The sequence below is a fragment of the Pongo pygmaeus genome, chromosome 17, assembly GCF_028885625.2.
Source record: "Pongo pygmaeus isolate AG05252 chromosome 17, NHGRI_mPonPyg2-v2.0_pri, whole genome shotgun sequence".
Classification (NCBI taxonomy): Eukaryota; Metazoa; Chordata; class Mammalia; order Primates; family Hominidae; genus Pongo; species Pongo pygmaeus.
The window spans coordinates 35,396,876-35,420,465 of record NC_072390.2 but is presented as its reverse complement, the minus strand read 5'-3'; the positions used below and the strand labels follow the sequence as shown (position 1 = coordinate 35,420,465).

The window sequence follows — 23,590 nt, the reverse complement described above, 5'->3', positions numbered from 1 at the left end:
AATGGCATACAGAGGAACAGCTAGTGCAAAGACCTGAAGGGAGGAGAGTGTACCTGGCCTGTTTGAGGAACATCAAGGAAGCCAGTGTGGCTGGAGAGATTTAGGCAAGGGGGAGAATTGTAGGATGATATCATAGAGGTAAGGAAATGGGGAGGCTAGGTCTTGTAGAGTCTTGTAGGCCATTGTAAAATCTTGGGCTTTTGCTCTGGGTGAGATGGCAAGACATTAGAGACTTTTGAGCAGAGAAGTGACATGATCTGACTTGTGTTTTAAGAACATCACCCTGTGTTGAGAATAGACACAGGGAAATCAGTTAAGAGTCTATCGCAGTAATCCAAGGAAGAGATGATGGTGACTTGGTCTAGCATGGTAGCAATGTAGAGGGCAAGAAGTTATCAGATTACAGATATATTTCAAAGAGAGAGCCAACATATTTTCCTGAAAGATAGGATGTGGAGTGTAAGAAAAAAAGGAGTCAAGAATGCCCCCTAGGTTTTTGTCCTGAGCAAAATTGAGCCATCAGCCAAAGTGTGGGACACATAGGTATAAATTTTGGGTGAGAATATTTCTTCAGTTTTTGGCACGTTAAATTTGAGATGTTTTTCAAAAGAGGATATATTTTGAAAGTAATTGAATAGATAAGTTTGAAGTTTAAGAGAGACATCTGGACTAGAGATAAAAATTTGGAAGTTGACATGTAGATGGTTTTTAAAGCCCACCAGAGAAGTGAGTGTAGATAGAGAAGAAGTCACCATTGAGGACTGAGCCTTGGAATGCTCCCGTGTTAAGAAATCTGAGAGAAGGGGAGGAACCAGCCAAGGCAACTGAAAACTGCTAAGGTTGAAAAGTAAAATCTTCAGTATTGTTGGAAGAATGTTGTGTCCTGAAAGTCAAGTAAAGAATGTGTATCAGGACGCCACCCCGTCTGGGAGGAAGTGAGGGCCTCTGCCTGGCCGCCCACTCTGGGAAGTGAGGAGCGCCTCTGCCCGGCCGCCCCATCTAGGAAGTGAGGAGCGCCTCTGCCCGGCCGCCCCATCTGGGAGGTGAGGAGCGCCTCTGCCCGGCCACCACCCCGTCTGAGAGGAAGTGAGGAGCTCCTCTGCCCGGCCGCCCCATCTGGGAAGTGAGGAGCGCCCCTACCTGGCCGCCCCATCTGGGAAGTGAGGAGCGCCTCTGCCCGGCCGCCACCCCGTCTGGGAGGAAGTGAGGAGCTCCTCTGCCCGGCTGCCCCGTCTGGGAAGTGAGGAGCGCCTCTACCTGGCCGCCCCGTCTGGGAAGTGAGGAGCGCCTCTGCCCGGCCGCCACCCCGTCTGGGAGGAAGTGAGGAGCGCCTCTGCCCGGCTGCCACGTCTGGGAAGTGAGGAGCGCCTCTGCCCGACCGCCCCGTCTGGGAGGTGAGGAGCGCCTCCACCCAGCCACCCCGTCTGGGAAGTGAGGAGCGCCCCTGCCCAGCCGCCCATCGTCTGGAAGGTGAGGAGCGCCTCTGCCCGGCCGCCCCGTCTAGGAAGTGAGCACCTCTGCCCGGCCGCCCCTTCTGGGAGGTGAGGAGCGTCTCTGCCCGGCTGCCCCATCTGGGGAGTGAGGAGTGCCTCTGCCCGGCCGCCCATCGTCTGGGAAGTGAGGAGCGCCTCTGCCCGGCCGCCCCGTCTGGGAGGAGAAATTTTTCTGCCTTGGGATGCTGTTGATCTATGGCCTTGCCCCCAGCCCCCTGCTCTCTGAAACATGTGCTGTGTCAACTCAGGGTTAAATGGAATAAGCGCGGTGCAAGATGTGCTTTGTTAAACAGATGCTTGGAGGCAGCATGCTCCTTAAGAGTCATCACCACTCCCTAATCTCAAGTACCCAGGGACACAAACACTGCGAAAGGAAGGCCGGAAGGCCGCAGGGACCTCTGCCTAGGAAAACCAGAGACCTTTGTTCATGTGTTTATCTGCTGACCTTCTCTCCACTATTATCCTATGACCCTGCCACATCCCCCTCTCCAAGAAACACCCAAGAATGATCAATAAATACTTAAAAAAAAAAAAAAAAAAGTATAGCGCGCACACACACACACACAAAAGAATGTGTATCAGGAGAGAGTGATCAAAGTGTTAAAGCCACTGATATATCAAGATGAGGTCTGAGAATTGGTCATTGGATTTAGCAACATGATGCTCATTTGTGACTTTGACAAGTAGTTTTGAAAGAAAGGTAAGAGCCGACCTGAAGTGGGTTTTAGAGCAAATAGTAGGAAAGATTTAGTCATAGAAAGTATGGACAACTTTTGAGAAATTTTGCTGCAGTGGGGAGTTGAGTAATGGGACAGTAGCTGCTGAGAGAAATGGGATCAAGAGTTTTTTTTTTGTTTCCCTAAGATGGGAGAGAAAACAGCATGGTGGGATCCAGTTAGGAAGGGGAAAGCTTAGTAATAGAGGAGAAAGGGGAGAATTGCTTGAGCAATGTCCTTGAACTACAGTAATGAAAAAGGATGACATCTAGTGCATGAGTGGAGGGTTTAAGTTAAGATAGAAGTAGTCTCCCATAGTAAAAGATGAAAAGACAAAATATATGCTTGTACATGCTGATAGTTAAGTGTGTAAGTGGTGGTAAGTCAGTGGTAGTTTTCTTCTGATTGTTTCGTTCGTTTCAGGGTAGTAGCCAAACAAGATCATTAGCTGTGAATGAGGATCAGTGGGAGAGCTGTGGGAGGTGTGTGAAGAAAGAAGAAAACTTGAAATACGTCTCTAGGAGAGTGGGAGAGTGACTAGAAATTTAGGATTGCCAAGTAGAACTAAGGGCCAGCTTGATGTTTGTGATTATGAATTTTAAAATAGGATCAGTCATTGTGATTTTATGTATTTATCAAGACATATTCAACTGCATGGGTGCTGACATAGAGTAGTTGGAGAGTTGGATTTAACTATAATAGGATTGTCGTTTTGCCAAACTAAGTAAAGTGAGGCAGAAGAGAGCTCATGACATTAAAGGTATATGCAAGGGAGTGATTATAATAATTGACCATGTAATTTAAGCTGCCTAGGTAGGAAAAAGAGGCTATCAGTGCAACGAGGGAAAGTACGAGTGGAGTAGAATCAATGGATTGGAGGTCCTGGTGGGGTTGGGGTTGTTGGAGTTAAGATGCTAGAGGAACTAAGCAGGGAAGCTATAAGAGAGTGCTTAGAGAGTGTAAGTTTTCTAATTGAAATTGTTGGAAGATTATAATTACGAGTAATGACAAGGCCTAGTATGTGACCATGGAAATGAGTGACCAAGGTAAGGTAGAGGACAAGATCATTGAAGGAGAGAAGTATAGGTGTTGAGAGGCCAAGGTACTGTAAGTATTATCTGTGGGTAAAGTTATTAAGAATTAAAACAGGAGAATATTGGAGAGAAGTTCAGTAAATCAGGAAGTAAAACTGTTTAGCAATGAGACATGGTGACCTCTGAGAGTCAGTAGATTATAGCAACAATGAGAGGTGGGAAATACAACCTAATATAATGAAAATCAAACTAGCAGATTTAGGGGTGGGGATGTGGGGGATCTCCCACTTTCAGGGTCAGTAGTCTAAGGCATGATGGAAAAGTAAAGGTCCCCACTTGAGAGCTGTGGGGAAGCAGTGCCCTCAGAAGGCCACTGGGTTTTATTAGAGCAGGAGTTGGTGAACTACAGCCCACAGGCCAAATCTCACCCACCACTGTGGCTCATGAACTAAGCATGTTTTTTGTATTTTTTCATGATTGAAAAAAAAGTCAAAAGAATATATAATTGAAGAATATACAATTGCATATATAAGTTTGAAGTTTAAGAGAGACATCTAGACTAGAGATAAAAATTTGGAAGTTGATATGTAGATGGTTTTTAAAGCCCATCATGATCATGATGGTGAAATAATGAAATAATATCATGAATGTAAAATAATAGGAAATTCAGATTTCAGTGTCCATAAATAAAGCTTTCTTGGGACGTTGCTACACTTTAAAAAATGTATTGTGTATAGCTGCTTTTGTTCTACAACACCTAAGCTGAGTAGCTACAACAGCAACCATATGTAATGCTCTCCTAGCTTCACACTGCTGCTTAGCACAGTAGAAATCACAGTGATGCTGTTACAGCCTGACAGTTTTGAGTGCTATATGTATCACCATGTCACAACATTTTATTTGTTTTCTATTACCAGTGCATATGCATGTGTCAAAGCAAGAAGAGAAGAGTATACTTGAAATGTTGTCTTTTTTTTCCCTCCGCTAAGAGACTGTCGCACAGGCAGGAGTGCAGTGGCACATTCATAGCTCACTGCAGCCTTGAACTCCTAGGCTCAAGCATTCCTTCTGCCTCAGCCTCCCAAGTAGCTGGGACTACAGGTACATGCCACCACGGGCCTGGCTAATTTTTAAATTTTTTGTAAAGACAAGTCTTGCTATGTTGTCCAGGCTGGTCTCGAACTCCTGGCCTTGAGCAATCCTCCTGCCTCCGTGTCCCAAAACACTGGGATTACAGGTGTGAGCCATCATGCCCAGCCCAAATGTTGTCCTTCTTGAAGCACAATGGAGTGTGGATTATTTTTGTCAAGTTAGGTGGCAAAGCATTTTTTTAAATTATGCAGTGACAGTATAGCTGTGCTAAAGGAATACAGTGTACATTGGACATTCCCAGACTAAGCACTCACTGTGATCTTCCTGACTCATAGGACAGCAACAGTAAGAAAAAATAGAAAATTTAAAACAGAGTATCTCATCCCAGTAAAATTTCTTCATAAAGAAAAATGATCATGCAGGCTTAACCAAAAAAAAAAAGAGGCTGCAATGTTATGTAAGTGTACGAGTGGTTTATTCACTAGCCGAGCAGAGAAAGCTCTTCACTGATGGTGTGTGATTGCAGCAGCCAAACAAATGTGTGCAGAGAGAAAAACTTACCTAGGACTGTTAGCCTTTGGGCAAGAATAACTGTTCAAAGAATTGGGGGTATTGGGAGTGGCATCAATAGTCAATTTAAAAATAACCAATTTTGAGTTGTTTTCCTTGACTCTTGTTTATTTGAGGAATCAATGCAGAGTTTGAAGTGACTAAAGAATTAGCCTGTGTATATAGTCTCCCCTTACAGACTTGGGAAAGGTCTTATTTTCTTCAGAATATGTATCACAATGTGAAATTAAGTTACATATTTATTTATGTACTTATTATTTTTCTTTAGAGCAGCAGTCCCCAAACTTTTTGGCACCAGGGACCAGTTTTGTGGAAGACAATGTTTCTATGGACAGGATGGGGGTTGGGGGGTGGCAGACGGGATGATTTTATGAAACTTCCACCTCAGATCATCAGGCATTAAAAGATTCTCATAAGGAATGTGCAACCTGGATCCCTCGCATGTGCAGTTCACAATAGGGTTCGTGCCCCTGTGAGAATCTAATGCCGCTGCTGATCTGACAGGAGGTGGAGCTCAGATGGTAATGCTTGCCTACCCACTGCTCACCTCCTGCTGTATGGCCCAGTTCCTAACAGGCCATGAACCGGTACAGGTCCACAGCTCAGGGGTTGGGAATCCCTGTTCTAGTGCATGCATTGTTTTCTGTCTCAATGGAGCCATAAGCCTACAAAGTTCAGGCTATATAGTACCCCTAGACCAAGAGTGGGTTTCTTACATGACTACTTTACAATAAATAGTCTTTGTTTAAGATCCTGATATTTGGGTGGGTGTGAATATAGTCCTGAGTGTTTGGGAAACTAAAGTCTAATACTTAGAATTTTACCATTAAGTTCTTGATTAGTTCTAGGTTGGACCCTTGGTGAGATGAACTAGGAAAACTAGAACCATAGAATCTCTGAGTTTGATTGAAAGCCATCCAACAGAGGCATTTACACTTGTTAGCACGTAAACCTGCATTAGAACAAGCTAAAATCCAAGGCAGTAGAATATAGAAAGATCTTTTAGATTTCAAATGACTTGTCTGCGGTCTTTGTCAAGTCTCTACAGCCTATTCTAGCTCATAGCTAGAGCCAAGAATCTTTTCTCAACCTCACAGGCTATTATATTATCCAGGTTCAGAACTTTCTCTCTCATCTGGGGTATTACAATACTCTTAAAATTCTCCCCACCTCCTGTCTTGACTTCATTGAACTCATCTTCTACATATTCCCTAGAGTAGTTTTCCTGAAATGTAAATTTGACTATGTTGTTTTATCCATCGTAATTCCTTTTCATGGCTTCCTGCCCATAGTAGTGGTGCTTCTCAGTTCCCAGCAGATTCCAGAGGATTCCTCAGGGACTGTATTATGGAAGAGCCTAAAGTAGATGAGGCTCTGTCTCTTCTCTGACACCTTTAATCTCATTTAGAACAGAGCAGTTTCTTTGATCTATTTTATGTAGAGAGCTACTTTAAACTTTAATGTGAAAACGGTTTTCGATACTTAAATAGTAGTTTTATTACTGTAACTCCTGGCTGACAGGTAAAGTTCAAGCTCCTGAACTTATCTGGGGCTCTCCAGCCTCTTCTGTCAGTCCTTACTACAAACTTGATACTCTAGCAACATAGAACTTAGATACAGTTCCTCTGTGCTTGGTTTACATTGCTTGTCTGCTTATATTGTTCGTTTGTTCTTTCCTTTTTTTGAGACAGAGTTTCGCTCTGTCGCCCAGACTGGAGCGCACTGGTGTGATCTTGGCTCACTGCAACCTTCACCTCCCGGGCTTAGGTGATCCTCCCACCTCAGCCTCTTGAGTAGCTGGGACTACAGGAGACTGCCACTGCACCCAGCTAATTTTTTAAAAAATATTTTTTGTAGAGACAGGGTTTCATCATGTTTCCCAGGCTGGTCTTGAACTCCTGGACTCATACATTCCGCTTGCCTCAGCTTCCCAAAGTGTTGGGATTACAGGCGTGAGCCACCACACCCGGCCTGTTCTTTCTTTCATTCTCTATCACCTAGCTAACCGCTACTATTCAGTTTAGACGTGTTTCAGGTACCATCATTTACAGAAAGTCTTCCTAGCTATCTCTCACCCCAGCAGGCTTTAGTTAGGTGTCCTCCTTACTACTCAAAAAACTGTTTATCTTCCTTATTACATTTTTTTGAATTCTTTTTTTCATTGTTTCTGTTTCATTTGCTAGAGTTTGAACTCTTAATAGGAACTACATTTTAAAGTTACGTTTATTTATCTCCAGTGCTGTACAGCCTGATGTATGTAGATACAAATATTTGTGCAGTGAATTAATTGATTATTGTTCATCTTTCTGGTGCATCTTGCAGTGGATATGTAACCTAAAATTAAAGGTACTTATAACTTTGTAGAAATTTGCTCTCTGTTGCATATATTTATTGGTCATAAAGTACACAAACACTTGAGTTTAAATGTGCATTTGAAAAGGAAAACAAGAGTATTAATACAGCTCTTATTAGGAACTAGAACTGAAGTTTAATAGCTGCTGTGTATTTTGTACAACTCTGAAATGTGAAGCTTTTCCATGTAATCTCATGCCAGTGTTGACCCATGTGGATTAAAATAGCCCTATTTTAATCTATGACCAAATTAGGAATTAGAATATCTGTCCAGTGGGGATTTGTGAATTATTGTAGTTTGTAGTATGACAGGTTTATATAAATAATTGCAGTGATTTTCACTGTGTGTTTCAACTTAAAATCTAGGTTCAAATAGAGAAATGTAATGCTATAAGTATTAAAGATTACCAGTTGGAAAATTTACTGTGTTTTTTTTTTTTTTTAGTGTATTTGCCTTTGATATCTTAAATTACATCTTTTTTTTTTTTTAAAGGATCACTAAAACTGACCTTATAAAAAGAAAAATTTATTCCGGTATTAATCTAAAATATCTACTCATCTTTCCTAAATTCAGATTTCATGTGTACTTAAAATACCAGGAACTAATTAGCTAATTATTTTCAGCTTTTGTTTGTAGTGTACTATTTGTTTTTAAAACATTCTATTAAGTCAAATTTTGATTAATAAAAACCTTTAGTAGTTGTAATGAAGTTATTCTGGAATTTACTTTAAAAAAATCTTAGCAAATTGAACATTTAGCTACTTTATAGCTTCAAGTTTCACCATATTTTCAAATAATTCTTCATGAAGTTTGTTGTTTTTCATTGTTTCTTAAGAACTCGAATGTAAAATAAGTGGTGCTAGTTGTAATGCTTTAGTGATTTAAAATGATAAACTTTTCTTTTCATACAGATAAAGACACAATAAATAAAATCAGAGATTTACGAATGAAAGCTGAAGATTATGAAGTAGTGAAGGTGATTGGTAGAGGTGCATTTGGAGAAGTTCAATTGGTAGGTTATTTTAATGAGAATACAAAAGGACTTTATTAAATTAAAATAATCCACTTGTGTGTTTAACATATTATTTGGGAAAATACTGTTTTTATAGAATTGTTGCTTTAAGTTCCTTTAGACATTGTTGCCTAAGGGTATGGAAGCCTAGTGTCAAATCTAGCCATAGTGTGGGAAGTGTTTTCCCCAAGTATCTGTGGCAGAGAAGAAGTGTCAGGCATCAGAAGATAAATCTTTGCTCCTAATATTAGACTAAAATGCTGTAGAATAGTAAGCTTTATAAACAGGAAGCAGCTTACATAGCAGTGTGGAGGGGGGAACGTATCTTGTAATATAGGAAATAAATATTTTTTTAAAACATTACTTCTGATAATTAAAGTCTTGACATTAGCTACTTGGAATAATTTGGCAGAAGAGAAGAAATAAAAATAACTGAAACAGTAAGGCTAAATTATTTAGCAAGTATTGAAAGCACTTAGTAAATTGTTCTGTGAAACCTTGAGCTTTAAATGTTAACAAAAGGTTATTTTCCCTTTTCAATTTTAAAGGTAAGGCATAAATCCACCAGGAAGGTATATGCTATGAAGCTTCTCAGCAAATTTGAAATGATTAAGAGATCTGATTCTGCTTTTTTCTGGGAAGAAAGGGACATCATGGCTTTTGCCAACAGTCCTTGGGTTGTTCAGGTATGACTTTGCTACTCTTTCATTATTGCTGCATTAGTTTGTAACTAAACATATCTGAGAAGCTTAGTTTGTGTTTTAGAATAGTAATAGAGAATTTACTGGCAGTTACAAAATTGTCTAATTACCTGTTAAATCTTAAAATTCAATTGTATTGAATCATTTCTAGCAAGAAAAGCTAGAACAAAATAATCATGCTTCTGTAGAATTTATATATAGGAAAATTTAAATGTAGAATTTGGGCTGGGTGTGATGGCTCATGCTTGTTATCTGAATACTTTGGGAGGACAAGGCGGGAGGATAGCTTGAGCCCAGGAGTTTGAGACCAGCCTGGGCAACATGGTGACACCTATCTCTACAAAAATTAAAAAAATTATTGAGGCATGGTGGTACACGCCTGTGGTTCCAGCTACTGTGGGGAGGCTGAAGCAGGAGGATTGCTTGAGTCCAGGAGGTCGAGGCTGCAGTGAGCTGTGTTCACATCACTGCACTGCAGCCTGGGCAGCAGAGTGAGACCCTGTCTCAAAAATAAAAATAATAAATATAAAATTTAAACACAGAATTTTAAATAAGATATTTTTAAATACAGAAGATATAGAAAACTTAATCTACTTAGATTTGAGGGAAGTCATATATTATTAAAATTTAAATACATACTTTTTTTAATATTGAATTTTTTCCCCCAAACATGAGGCTCTCATTTTGTTTAGCTGTCTCCTCATTTATCTGTCTCATATTTCGTGAAGAGGAGATAGTAAGAGAAATGAAGGGAAAGTGAGAGGAAACCAAGTTAAGCTAGGTCACCAAATAATACTTGTCTTTAGGTTTTCAGTGGAAAGAAAAACTAGAAGTCAGTAGTTTTAGGTCCTCGTCTTGATTGCCATAGGCCTTTCTCTGAAGCTGTGGCCATGTTACTTAACATCTCTGGGCCACAATTTCCTTGTTCATAAGTGTGAAAGTTGTCTTTGATTTGTTATGTTCAATTGTGGAGGTACCTTAGGCAAAATCATAGGGTCAGGTGGGGTTTTGGGTAGATTATAATTCTGACTTTTCTCTCTGCTTTTATGAGTTCAGCTTCATGTTTTATCTGTCTTATGTATTGGGGTCCTTAATGCAAAATGTCATACGGGGAAAGTTAAACTGGGCTAGACCATTTCTAATTTTCTAACATGTTTTTGTGATTTATTTATAATATATAATGAAGTCTATCCTTAAAAAGCATACCAGTAATTGGAATTAAAAGGATATGAAAAATGTTGAAGGTTTATGCCATAGTACTTTTTTTTTTGAGACGGAGTCTCGCTCTGTCGCCCAGGCTGGAGTGCAGTGGTGCAATCTTGGCTCACTGCAAGCAAGCTCTGCCTCCTGAGTTCACGCCATTCTCCTGCCTCAGCCTCCCAAGTAGCTGGGACGACAGGTGCTTGCCACCACGCCCAGCTAATATTTTTTGTATTTTTAGTAGAGACGGGTTTCACTGTGTTAGCCAGGATGGTCTCGATCTCCTGACCTCGTGATCCGCCTGCCTCAGCCTCCCAAAGTGCTGGGATTACAGGCGTGAGCCACCGTGCCCGGTCACCATAGTACTTTTAAACTTGAAATGTCTATGTTTTTACCAACTATGTAGATCAGAGTTTCTCAGGCTTAATACTGTTGACATTTTGGGCCAGATAATTCTTTGTTGTTGGGGGCTATCCTTTATATTATTTCAGTTACTAATGTGTTTATTTAGGATGTTTGGCAGCATTCCTGGCCTCTACACAGGAGATGCTAGTAGCAACTCTTCCCACCTCACACACAGTTGTGACAACCAAAAATGTGTTCACCACTGGTTAACAACCACTGATACATGAATGTTCAGTGTCTGTTAGTGAAAAGATATGTGACATAATTGTTACTTTCAGGGCTATTTACAATTTAGGTATTCAGAGCTTTATTTCTCTGGATATATTGTCTGTAAATAGGGTAAAACTGTCACCAAATTAACAGTATTTCTTTATGGGGCCCAAATGACAAATTGTATACTTTAATCTGGGATAGTCATGAAATCCCACTTTGTTTCTTACCCTTCTCTCTTCCCCCAAAATACATTTTTTACATTAAAATAACTGAGTCTGGGCCGGGTGTGGTGGCCCCCATGCCTGTAATCCGAGCACTTTGAGAGGCTGAGACAGGAAGATCACTTGAGGGCAGGAGTTCAAGACTGGCTCCCAATCTCTACAAAAAAACAAAAAATCAAAACAAAGTAACTGAATCTATAACTAAAATTATTAAACACTGTTAAAAAAATGAAACATTAAGATTTTAAGACAAACATCTGGGTAAATTAGAGATCATCTTCTCTAGGGCTTTTTTTTTTAGTTTAATTCTAAACTTTTTGTATTTACTTAAAATGTTATTTTATAAATTTGCCCTTCTTTTTATTTGACCCCCAGTCACACAATATATTTATGCCTGATATCCTTGCTAATTTCACATTAGTGGATTTTACTGTTACTATTTTAACCCTAGCCGCTGCCTTCCTCCTACTTCTGTGTTAGCTATTACTGCTCCTCCTCCTGACTGCTGTCATTTGTTGAGCATCTGTTGCACTAAGTGCTTTCTATATTCAGTAATCTTTTTTAACAACCCTCAACCCTGAAAGACAGTTAATCTGTTAGGTGCACTGTTACTTTATGGATTAGTTTATGATTTGGTTCATTAAGCCTTTATTAAGCAATTGCTAACTGCCAGGCATCTGGATACTTGACTTAGCAGCAGGTATAAAAGTTAAACAAAGTATAGTCCTTACAGTGTTTTAGAAGAGATTATAGTCTCATAGACTCGGGTAGGTTAAGCAAATTACTAGTCACACAGCTAATAAGAAACAGCTGAGGCCGGGCGCAGTGGCTCACGCCTATAATCCGAGCACTTTGGGAGGCCAAGGTGGGCGGATCACGAGGTCAGGAGATCGAGACCATCCTGGCTAACACGGTGAAACCCCATCTCTACTAAAAATACAAAAAATTAGCCGGGTGCGGTGACAGGTGCCTGTAGTCCCAGCTACTCAGGAGGCTGAGGTAGGAGAATGGCGTGAACCTGGGAGGCAGAGCTTGCAGTGAGCCGAGATCGCGCCACTGCACTCCAGCCTGGGCGACAGAGCGAGACTCTGTCTCAAAAAAAAAAAAAAAAAAAAAAAAAAAAAAGAAACAGCTGAAACTGTAAGCCAAATTTATCAAAGACTTCTTGAGCATTGTGATATTGATATAAATTTAATAGTAGACCCCACTGATGCACAAGTTAAATTAGAAGTACAGTATTTCTTTGCCTAGGAGATTTGTATATTTACTGAAAATATTACAGTTTAAAAAAATTCTCAGTAAAAGAAATTCAAATAGTGTAGAAAGTTATGAAGAAAGGATATCTCCATGTAACTCTTCTGAATAATCATGTTATAGTCCTTTTGCATATACAAAGGTCTTTGTGGCATTTATGTTTGTCTTTTTTTTAAAACTAGACTTGCAACTTCTGTAATTTGATTATTTTACTTAAATCTTTTATTAGCATTTTTGCCACTTTTTAAGTGAAACAATTTTAACATTAATGAATGTGTTTTGTTTGTTTTTTCTATTTGTATAGCTTTTTTATGCATTCCAAGATGATCGTTATCTCTACATGGTGATGGAATACATGCCTGGTGGAGATCTTGTAAACTTAATGAGCAACTATGATGTTCCTGAAAAATGGGCACGATTCTATACTGCAGAAGTAGTTCTTGCATTGGATGCAATCCATTCCATGGGTTTTATTCACAGGTAAAGATGAAAGTGCTTTAAATTTTCTCATTTGTTGAGGGAAATAGCTAAAAATAACTTTAACATTTCTTACTCTCAGTTCACCCATTCTTCTTCCATATGACATGAGTGACATTTCAGAACTCAAGACTCTGGCCAGGCACTGCCTCATGCCTGTAATCCCAGAACTTTGGGAGGCCGAGGCTGGCAGATCTCTTGAGCTCAGGAGTTTGACACCAGCCTGGGCAACATGGTGAAACCCATCTCTACAAAAAAAACAAAAACAAAAACAAAAACAGGTGTGGTGGCATGCACCTGTGGTCCCAGCTACTTGGGAGGCTAAGGTGGGAGGATCGCTTGAGCCTGGGAGCAGAGGTTTCAGTGAGCTGAGATCTAGTCACTGCACTTTAGACTGGGTGACAGAGTGAGATTCCATCTCAGGAAGGAGGAAAAAAAAAGAACTCCAGACTTTGAAGTTTATAATTTTAGCATTTCAATTTAATGTTGATATAAATGTATTCTTTAATATCCCTTAATCTGATCATATAGCCTTTAAATGGTATTCTGAAAAGTAAAACTTGTAAACTAGTTTTCTAAGGTATGTGCCAGGAGTTAAACACTTTGATGTTAATTTTTTAAATATGTAACTTAATTTGCTTTTAATTAGTGAATAGGTCATATTTATTCATTAGACGAATAGTTTCATTTGTTGTACAAACACTGCTTGAATCCTGTGTGCAGTTGCTGTGCCTACATGTCAGGGATCAAAAATGAAAGTGACTTAGACCCTGCCCTGGGGTTTTTTTATGTACTTATCTATCTAATATGTTTCAATCACCTTTTATGTCTGAGTGTTGTATTTTTGATGGTCTGTCTCTCTCAAATGGTTTGATTTTCCCTCTGAAAGAATCAAACTTTTTAAAAAGGAATATATATGTTTTCTTCTGAGGCATTAACATATAAAAAAGTTTCTTTGATGAAATTTAATTTATAGATGTGGATAGAGAACACATACAGATCAAAGATGGCCTTACCTAGATTGAGGATGCTTGACCTAAAATAACTGCCTCATATAGTTTTTACAGTGTCTAATCTGTTTCAGAAAATACTGTACTATTTTTTCCCTCCTGCAGAGATGTGAAGCCTGATAACATGCTGCTGGATAAATCTGGACATTTGAAGTTAGCAGATTTTGGTACTTGTATGAAGATGAATAAGGTTAATTAACTAGATTTTAATTTAGTTTTTGCTAATTCAAGGTAGATGCTTCTTTAGAAAATGGTTTAAGAATTTACTAACCATAGCTGGACTTGTTCAGAATTGATACGACCTTATTTGTTGAACTAGATACCATGGTTTCAATGTTGTATTAGTAACTTGTTAGTGATTTATTTTTTCCTCTCTATTTAGGGTAAATATGGATTGCCAGATTTACTAAATCCTTCATAACAACTCTAATATACACTGCTGGTAACTAGGAATGGAATTAGCTTAAATGTCACTAAATACTTATGCCAGTGTTAAAATTAGACTTTCATAAAAATTGGATTCCAGTAATGTGTGTATTTTTTAGTGTTTTACTTCAGTTAACATATAAAAGATTTTACTGCTTATTTTAGGAATGAGTCTTAAAAGATACCTATCCTCACTATTTATATAATAAATAACATATACACAGCTGAAGGAACTGTGTATATGTTATTCCTTCACTTCATATACACAGTGAAGGAAACACTGCATGAGAACTTTTGTGTGAACATTTAGTTATAATTCTGTTTCATTAATACCAGCGAATATAGGTAACAACTAACAAGTCTCTCAGGTTTGGTTTGGTGGGGGAGGGCAGTTAAAAATCACATCAAAGAGATATTCAGTGTGCTTTACACTATTATGCCCTTTTCCCATACATATGCTTCCCCAGTTTGTATTTGTACAGTCAACTTTTGTATGTTTCTTTTGTAGTTTCAAACATAGTTAAATAGCTATTTTAGTAGAAAATAATGAAGTCAGCGTTTATACCAATATGTTGTAAATGCCCTATCCTATGAACTCCCCAATGTATTTGCACTGGCCTATGTACTTGTTCTCTGCAGTTAAGATGGTATCATGATATTGGCACAACTTGGGGAATAATAAATGGTGGCAGTATTTATTATTATAAATGGTGGCTCACATTTATTATTATAAATGGTGGCTCACTTTCTAGTGAGCATTATTACAAAATAATCACTGGTGTGTGTATATATGTGAATACACATATAATGTGTGTGTATATGCATACACATGTATACACATACATTATATGGTATATATGTATATGGTATGTATATATATGATTAAGCTGTGTTAATTTTTGTCAGGTTTCCATTAAGTTTTAGTATATGATATTTTATAGCTCAAAGATTTGGAGTCCCATAGGTTATATTAATAAGAAAGTCATTTTAAATAATTGAGACTTTATATCCTAATTCAAAATTTGACCTGCCGCTCTTTTTAGGAAGGCATGGTACGATGTGATACAGCGGTTGGAACACCTGATTATATTTCCCCTGAAGTATTAAAATCCCAAGGTGGTGATGGTTATTATGGAAGAGAATGTGACTGGTGGTCGGTTGGGGTATTTTTATACGAAATGCTTGTAGGTGAGTAAAGGAAGATTTTATATCTCTCTATTATAGTTGTTCATCTCAAAACTTGCCACTTGGCTCTTTCTAATATATTTATTATATTAAGCAATCTTGATTTTGTTTGTGGGTGATAAACATGATCCAAACCTGCTTTGTATGTGTTTTTAAATTTAGAGGCTTAGAGCAACTTTGTGATGTGTTCTTTTTATATATTAGGTGTATGTTTTTAGTTTAATACATACCTAATAATCTTTTTAAATGGGTAACTTTGACTCTTCCTTTGAAACTGACTTTTTAAAAATGTATTTCATTTTGCTTTTGTTTTCTTTATCAATTTTTCAGGTGATACACCTTTTTATGCAGATTCTTTGGTTGGAACTTACAGTAAAATTATGAACCATAAAAATTCACTTACCTTTCCTGATGATAATGACATATCAAAAGAAGCAAAAAACCTTATTTGTGCCTTCCTTACTGACAGGTAAATAATTTTAAAATTGAGCCTGTATTAATTCTGAGGACATCTCATCTTCTGCTCCGTTTTTAAGGTCCATATCTGAGCTTCTACATGTAAGTTGTTAGAATATAAATGCTACCATTCTCAGAACCATTAATGACAGTGAAACCTGATGTAATTTTATGATATTCTAGATGTCTTTTGTGGATCTCAACTCACTTATCATACCTAAGAAATTGTGATAGTAATACAGTCTTGGCTGATGGCTAAACTAGATGACTTTTTTCTTTTATTGTTCAATTTTTAACTTGATTAATTATAAAAATTACAGTGTATTTTACTGAATCTAAAAGAATTTTTTAACATAACGTCTCTGAAATTAGAGTACATCTCACAGTCAATGGTATGAGTTGGGAGCATTCTTTTTCCTAGTGGTATAAAAATGGTGATACACCTCATACGTTAAACCATTTTAGATTTGATGATGTATGGTATATGGTTGTTGAAAGAGTCAATAGTATAAAGCCATTTTTAAAAGTATACTGTCTTTTTTTTTCTAGACATAATAGTTGGTGTTCCATCTTGTAGATTCAACAAGCATTTCAATAATAATATCTGTCTGCATTTTTGAAAGAAAAATGGCATATTATGTATACCTTTGTGGTTTACTTTTGAAATTTGAAAGTGAACCAGATATATTAGTAAGATTGTACTTAATGTTTATGATTGTATATTGTTAAATATTAGGGAGACCTAGTACTTTTAAATATGTTTCAAGTTGAGATTTGCTTTAACTTGTCTCCCTTCATTGTGTCCTTTAGAGCTTGAAGTATGGTTTTTCAAACGTTTACTATTTTGTTGTTTTTTTTTAATAGAGACAGGGTTTTGCTCTGTTGCCCAGGCTAGTTTCAAACTCCTGGGATCAAGTGATCCTCCCACTTCAGCCTCCCAAAGTGCTGGGATTACAGGCATGAGCCACCCATGCCTGGCTAATTTTTACATTGATTGATTGATTGATTGATTGATTGATTGATTGAGACAGAGTCTTGCTCTGTTGCCCAGGCTGGAGTGCAGTGGCATGATCTCGGCTCACTGCAACCTCCACCTCCTGGGTTCAAGCGATTCTTCTGCCTCAACCTCCCAAGTAGCTGGGACTACAGGTGCCTGCCACCATGCCTGGCTAATTTTTGTATTTTTAGTAGAGAGGGTTTCACTGTGTTGGCCAGGCTGGTCTTGAACTCCTGACCTCATGATCTGCCTGCGTTGGCCTCCCAAAGTGCTGGGATTACAGGTGTGAGCCACCGCGCCTGGCCAATTTTTACATTTTAATATAAAGAATTGTATTATGCTGTTTATTAGGTGCTAGGGATATAGTAGTGAGGAAGATACAGAGCCACTTTTCTCAAATACCTCATAGTCCTTTGGGGGAATTAGATAAGCAAATCAGACATTTATAGTACACACAGCTAATTACCATGAGATAAGTACCATGTGCCAGAGAACCATGGAGAGGTTTTCTAATCCAGTTTGAGAGTTCGTGAAAGCTTCTTGGAAAAACTGTCACATGTCTAAGCCAACTTATCTTTTAGCTTATGCAAAAACTTAGAATTTAGAGTATTTTCTTTCTTTATAAGCACTGTACTAGAGGAAAAAAGTGCTGACTTTCTTTTTCCAATTCAGCTAAAATCACATTTTTAAAATCTTTTTGCTCACCAAAAAAGAGGCTGGTATCAGTAACTTGTCCAGTGAAAGCTCTGAATTCTGTGGCAGTATCAAGCATTAGTAGTCATTGGCTTTTGAATGGTCAGAAATAATTAATAGATTATAAATTGGAAGTTCAAAATTTTAAATGTGTTTCTGGAGGTTTTTGGTAGCATCTGGTATTGCTGCCTAAGTAAAGTTTTGGTTGGGGAAAAAAAAGCCTAACTTTACCATTGTAAGAAAAAAATAAACACACACAAAAAAAACTGTCAAGAAAATGCATGGTGCTTTATTCATTTTGCTAATGAAGTAAGGTGGTGATTAATCTGGATTTTTGTTGTCAGTAGAAAAGTCATGGGTGTTTTTTTGTAGTTATTCTTTAGTTTTCTTTTTTTTGAGACGGAGTCTCGCTCTGTCTCACCCAGGCTGGAGTGCAGTGGTGCGATCTCAGCTCACTGTAGCCTCTGCCTCCCGGGTTCAAGCGAGTCTCCTGTCTCAGCCTCCCAAGTAGCTGGGACTACAGCCGTGTTCCACCATACCGGCTAGTTTTATGTTTTTAGTAGAGATGGGGTTTCACTGTGTTGGCCAGGCTGGTCTCGAACTCCTGACCTCAGGTGATCCACCCCACCTGAGCCTCCCAAAGTGCTGGGATTATAGGCATTAGCCACCGTGTCCAGCCTTTCTTTAGTTTTCTTTTAAAAAAATTATTTAATGTTCTCAATCTTTAACATATTTTCTATTTGGGCTGATATTATACTGACAATATAATTTCACCTTAGAACTGTATTTGTCGTCCTGCACTGATTTACTATCTTGCCCACAAATAAACCTGGACAGGTTATAATAGATCTTAAATGATTGAATACTTTTCTCCTTCTGTCATTATTCAGGGAAGTGAGGTTAGGGCGAAATGGTGTAGAAGAAATCAAACGACATCTCTTCTTCAAAAATGACCAGTGGGCCTGGGAAACGCTCCGAGACAGTAAGTTATTTTTTTCTTGCATATTTTAGTGAATATTTGAAAGTAGTTGTGTTAGTTTGTTGAAACTACATTGCTAAATATTTGTGTGTATCTGATGAAAATCAGAAGCCACAAATACTATAAGGGAATTGTCCTAACCTATTAATTTGATAATATTGGGCAGATTATATTGTTACTCCTCTTATGTCCCACGCAGGATACCCAGATGAAATATAAATGTAATGGATTTAGACTCACCAGTCATAATTTTACATTTGATCTTTGTTGAATTGCTCTTTATTTTAGGCGTTAGTTATCTTATTATGGAGGTGGTCAATAAGTATTAAGTAATGAGATTAAAATACATGTTTTTGTGAGAAGACAAGTTATTCTCTTGTTTTTATTGAAACCCAAAATATAAGAAGGTTCTATTATTAATTCCAGAATTCAATTTAATTTTATTTATGAGTTTATAGGATATTGTGATGTACTTGATTCCATCAGGCTTTTGCAGCTTGCAATTCAGAAACAAAAACATATTGTATAAGAAACTAATTTTCAGTCAGTTTAGAACACTTTCTTATTTTTTTAAAAAAGTTAAAATTACAAGATGATTCACAGAAAACTCTACAACATAGCTGAATCAAAATTATCATGACACCAAAGGTTTTCATCATCTTTGTGGATTTGGGAGGTAAAGAATTCATCTTTCCCCTGCTGACATCTTAGGATTTTTTTCCCTGTTCATCTGTCAGAGAAAGGATAATGTGTCTCAGTCCCTAACTTGCTACCATAGCAATAGCAGTGAGTAGTAACAATGGAAATGAACTTAGCTACCTTGTTTTAGAAAGTTACACATTAGTTATTTGTCTTAAGGACTGCCTATCTAGTTGAGACAGTGAAGGATAGTACTTTCCAGAGAGAAGGAAATCTTGTTAATTCTGATGAAATAAATCATGTAGGTTTGCTAATATTAGTGAAGCATTCTAGTTATCAAATATTTTAAAAGAACAGTTGTATTGCCTTCAAGTACTATAGCACAGTACTTACCTTGTGCTGAGCTGTAAAATTGTCTAAGGAGGAGAAAGGGAAAATAAATTCTCTGAAAACTAAGAAATTATACAACAAAAAAACATCATTGAATGACCAGCTGTCTGAGAAGCTGTAAGAGCAGCTTGACTTTGGGAGAATTTTATTAACAATTATATATTAGGAAATAAGGAACTTCCTCCTCTTCAGAATTAAATGTGACATAATTATCATCTTCATGCTGCAAGTGAAATTGTTGCATGACAAAGAGATGATCAGGGAGTGAGAAATGGTTACATCAAAACACTTTTTGTGTTTTTATTCAGGTTATTCTCTTAGTAAAGTTTAAGAAGGCCGAAGACGTACAAATATTATTATAAATCTGAATAAAACTTTGAAGGGGACTGAAGAAAATACAAAATAATATTTGGTATTGCTTTAAATTCTTTTTCAAAGTTAAGCAATGCTTAATTATAGAATAACCACACAATAAATCACCCTTAAAAGTAACAAGGATATTTTTCCTTTTATGTATTGAAAAACCGATCACTTGAAAGAGGAGGTAATTTAGTCAAAGCTATTTATTGAACACCTGTTATATATTGAGCACTGTTCAATTTCAGACACTGGGAAAACAGCAGTGATCAAACCAACGAAAGTTTTCTTTCTCCCTTCTGGAGCTCATAGTCTTATGGAATTAGGGAGTCCAGATCAGTGGCATTTTATTATATTGCTGTACCTCCTTCATAAAACTGCTTAAGATCTGCATTATCTATGGTTTTATTCTAGTGTGGTTAGATTTAGCATACTTAAAAGCATTTTGATAGTTTTTCCTAATTCTAAGAGGTCCTGTTTTGTGGTTATTGGAAAAAACAAAGAAAAATTGAAATCTGTAGAACTTATTGTTCTTTGCTTCCCTTCCCCTCTTCCTACCCCTTCTTTACTTCCCACCCCTAAAATACCAAGAATTCTTTTATTCTGAACTGACCTCTTTGATCTGCTAAATTTTTAAAACTTATGTAACAGTTATAATTCCTTTTAATTTTTTTGATTTTCCATTTTCCTTGGCAAAATTGCTTTCTAATACAAATCATAGTTTTTTTGGTATTTTTACCACTTACATGTCTCCACGTTGCAATGACAATTAATCTTCACCTTGTGTTCCTTGGTAGTGTGGGAGCAGGATACAAAATAGCTTGATTTTTGGCAGAATTTGCATGAGCTTCCTGATCTTGTTCACAAAGCATTAAGATTGTAACACTATTTTTCCACTCATTTGAGATAAAATTGAAGGAGTAACATGAGTAAGATCAAAGATAGGAGAAGGACAAAAGAAATGAAAAGACCTAAATAACTTACTACAGGTCATAACTGCAAGCAAACAACGTCAAAATTCAGATCTAAGTCTCTTGACTCCAAAGCCTTTGGTCTTTGAAATATCATGTACGATTTAAAGATCTTTACCTGTTCAGTGTTATATAGATCAAAAATGGAAGGAATTGACAATTGTTGGCAGTTAAATTTGGGGAAAAAGAAAATAACATTTATTACATATTTAGCATACAAATAATACTGTTATATTTAGTATTTAACATAGTATTAATAATTTCAAATGAAATAAATGGCAAAGGATTTTGCAAGTTACCACATATTTAACATATTATTAATAATGATTAATAATGAATAGGGCCAGGTGGCTCTATTCTACAGTGTTCTACAGTGTTCTACAGTATTATACAGTGGCTCATGCTTGTCATCTCAGCACTTTGGGAGGCCAAGGTGGGAGGACCTCTTGAGGCCAGGAGTTTGAAACCAGCCTGGGTAATGTTGCGAGACCCTACCTCTACAAAAAAAAAAAAATTAGCCAGGTGTGATGGCACCCACCTATGTTTCAACTACTCGGGAGGCTGAGGTAAGACAATCACTTGAGCCCAGGAGTTCAAGGCTGCAGTTAGCTATGATCATGCTACTGCATTCCAGCCTGGGCAATAGAACAATAACTGTTTCTTTAGAAAAATTAATAATACTACATTAAATATGTGGTAACTTGCAAAACACTTTGCCATATATTATTATCTCATTTGAAATAAGATATTGGTGTTACTTAATCCACCTATAGTTTGTGGGCAACACACAAGATGCTAACAGTGGTAATACTTCTGCCGGCTCAAAACTCATTGTATACACACATATATATTATTCTAGGTTCTGTGGGTTAATCAAGACTTTCTGTTTGAATTTTACATTCTCACGGGAGAGGCTATCAATGTGGGCTTTGTGAATAAAGAACTGAAGGCCTAGCAAGTTTCAGGGCTCTTTTACTTAGGAGCTTAGACTTTCTGAACATTATAATGGATTTTTAAAAAATAAATTTTCTCTTTATGTTGTGATAAAGTATGCATAAGATAAAATTCCCCATGTTGGGCATTTTTAACTGTACAATTCAGTGGCATTAAGTACATTCACATTGTCTTAAAACTATTACCACTACTGTGTCCAGAACTTTTTCGTCATCCTAAACTAAACTCTTTTAGTTAAACAGTAACTCTCCATTTCCCTCTCCCCTCAACTCACAGTAATCACTATTCTTTCTATCTCTATGAATTAGACTACTCGGTGTTTTATTTAAATAGATTACTATAATACTTGTCTTTTTGTGGCTGGTTTATTTTACCTAGCACAATGTCTTCAAGGTTCATTCATGTCATAGCATGTATCATTCCATTGTATGGATATACTATATTTTGTTTATCCATTTATCCATTAATAGACACTTAATATTGCTCTCTCTTTTAGCTATTGTGAATAACAAACAGTAGAATACAAATATCTGCTTTCCATATTATATTACGGATATTTTATATCCATATTAATGTTATATATATGGATATTCTGTAATATCTGTTTTCCATTAATTTGGATATATACCTAGAAGTGGAATGGCTAAGTCATATGATAATTAGTTAGTTTTGTAGAGACAGGGTCTTGCTGTGTTGACCAGGCTAGTCTCAAACTCCAGGGCTCAAGAGATCCTCCTGCCTCAGCCTCCCAAGGTGCAGGGATTGTAGGCATGAGCCACCATGCTCAGCTGTATGTTTAATGTTTTGAGGAAATGCCATGAAATTCACAACATTTGCACCATTTCACATTCCCAGCAGCAGTGCACCAAAGTGCTGGGATTGCAGACGTGAGCCACCACGCTCAGCCATATGTTTAATTTTTTTGAGGAAACACCATAATAGTATCTGCAACGTTTGCACCATTTCACATTCCCAACAGCAGTGCACATGGGTCTGGTTTCTCCACATCTCCAGCATTTGTTCTTTTCTGTTTTGTTTATTTGTTTGTTTTTTGTTTTTAAATAGTAGTCATCCTAATGGATGTGAAGTGGTATCTCATTGTGGTTTTGGTTTGCATTTCTCTAATGATCAGGAATGGTAAACATCTTGTCACGTGCTTATTGGCCATTCGTATATCTTCTCTTGAGAGATTTCTATTCAAGTTCTTTGCCCATTTTAAAATTTGGTGGTTTGGTTTTTTTGTTGTTGAGTTATAGTAGTTCTTTAAAAATTTTGGATATTAATCTCTTATCGGATATATGGTTTGCAGATATTTTTCTGTTCTCCGCACTTTGTTAATAGTGCTTTCAAGCACAAAATTTTTAATTTTGATGAAATCTGGTTTATTTCTTCTTTTGTTGCTTGTATCTTTGGCTTCGTATTTAAGAAATCATTGCCAAATCCAATGTCATGAAATGTCTTACCTGTGTTTTCTTTGAATTTTATAGTTTCAGCTAGTATGTTTAGGTCTTTGACCCATTTTGAATTAATTTTTATATAGTGTATAGTAAAGGTCCAATTTAATATTTTTGTATGTGGATATCCAGTTTTCCTAACACGATGTGTTGAAAGGACTGTCCTTTCCCTGCACTGAAAGTTGTTGGCCCCTTGTGTCAATCATTAGACCATATACATGAGGGTTTATTTGTGGGGTTTTTGTTGTATTCCATTGGTCTGTATATGTTTGTCTTTATGTTGGTACCACACTGTATGATTATGGTAGCTTTGTAGTAAGTTTTGAAATCAGGAAATT

General features: G+C 37.3%; 1 protein-coding gene across 2 annotated transcripts in view; it reads left to right on the top strand.

Moving 5' to 3' along the window:
- The window catches only part of ROCK1 (Rho associated coiled-coil containing protein kinase 1), a 166,351-nt gene that overhangs the window by 55,350 nt on the left and 87,411 nt on the right, over window positions 1–23,590 (top strand). For both annotated transcript variants that reach the window (XM_054460337.2, XM_054460335.2), the window contains exons 3-9: window positions 8,170–8,270; window positions 8,819–8,956; window positions 12,569–12,744; window positions 13,857–13,941; window positions 15,221–15,365; window positions 15,693–15,831; window positions 18,399–18,490. In XM_054460337.2, the coding sequence (XP_054316312.1) occupies window positions 8,170–8,270; window positions 8,819–8,956; window positions 12,569–12,744; window positions 13,857–13,941; window positions 15,221–15,365; window positions 15,693–15,831; window positions 18,399–18,490 (876 nt within the window). The remainder of the gene's footprint in view (window positions 1–8,169; window positions 8,271–8,818; window positions 8,957–12,568; window positions 12,745–13,856; window positions 13,942–15,220; window positions 15,366–15,692; window positions 15,832–18,398; window positions 18,491–23,590) is intronic.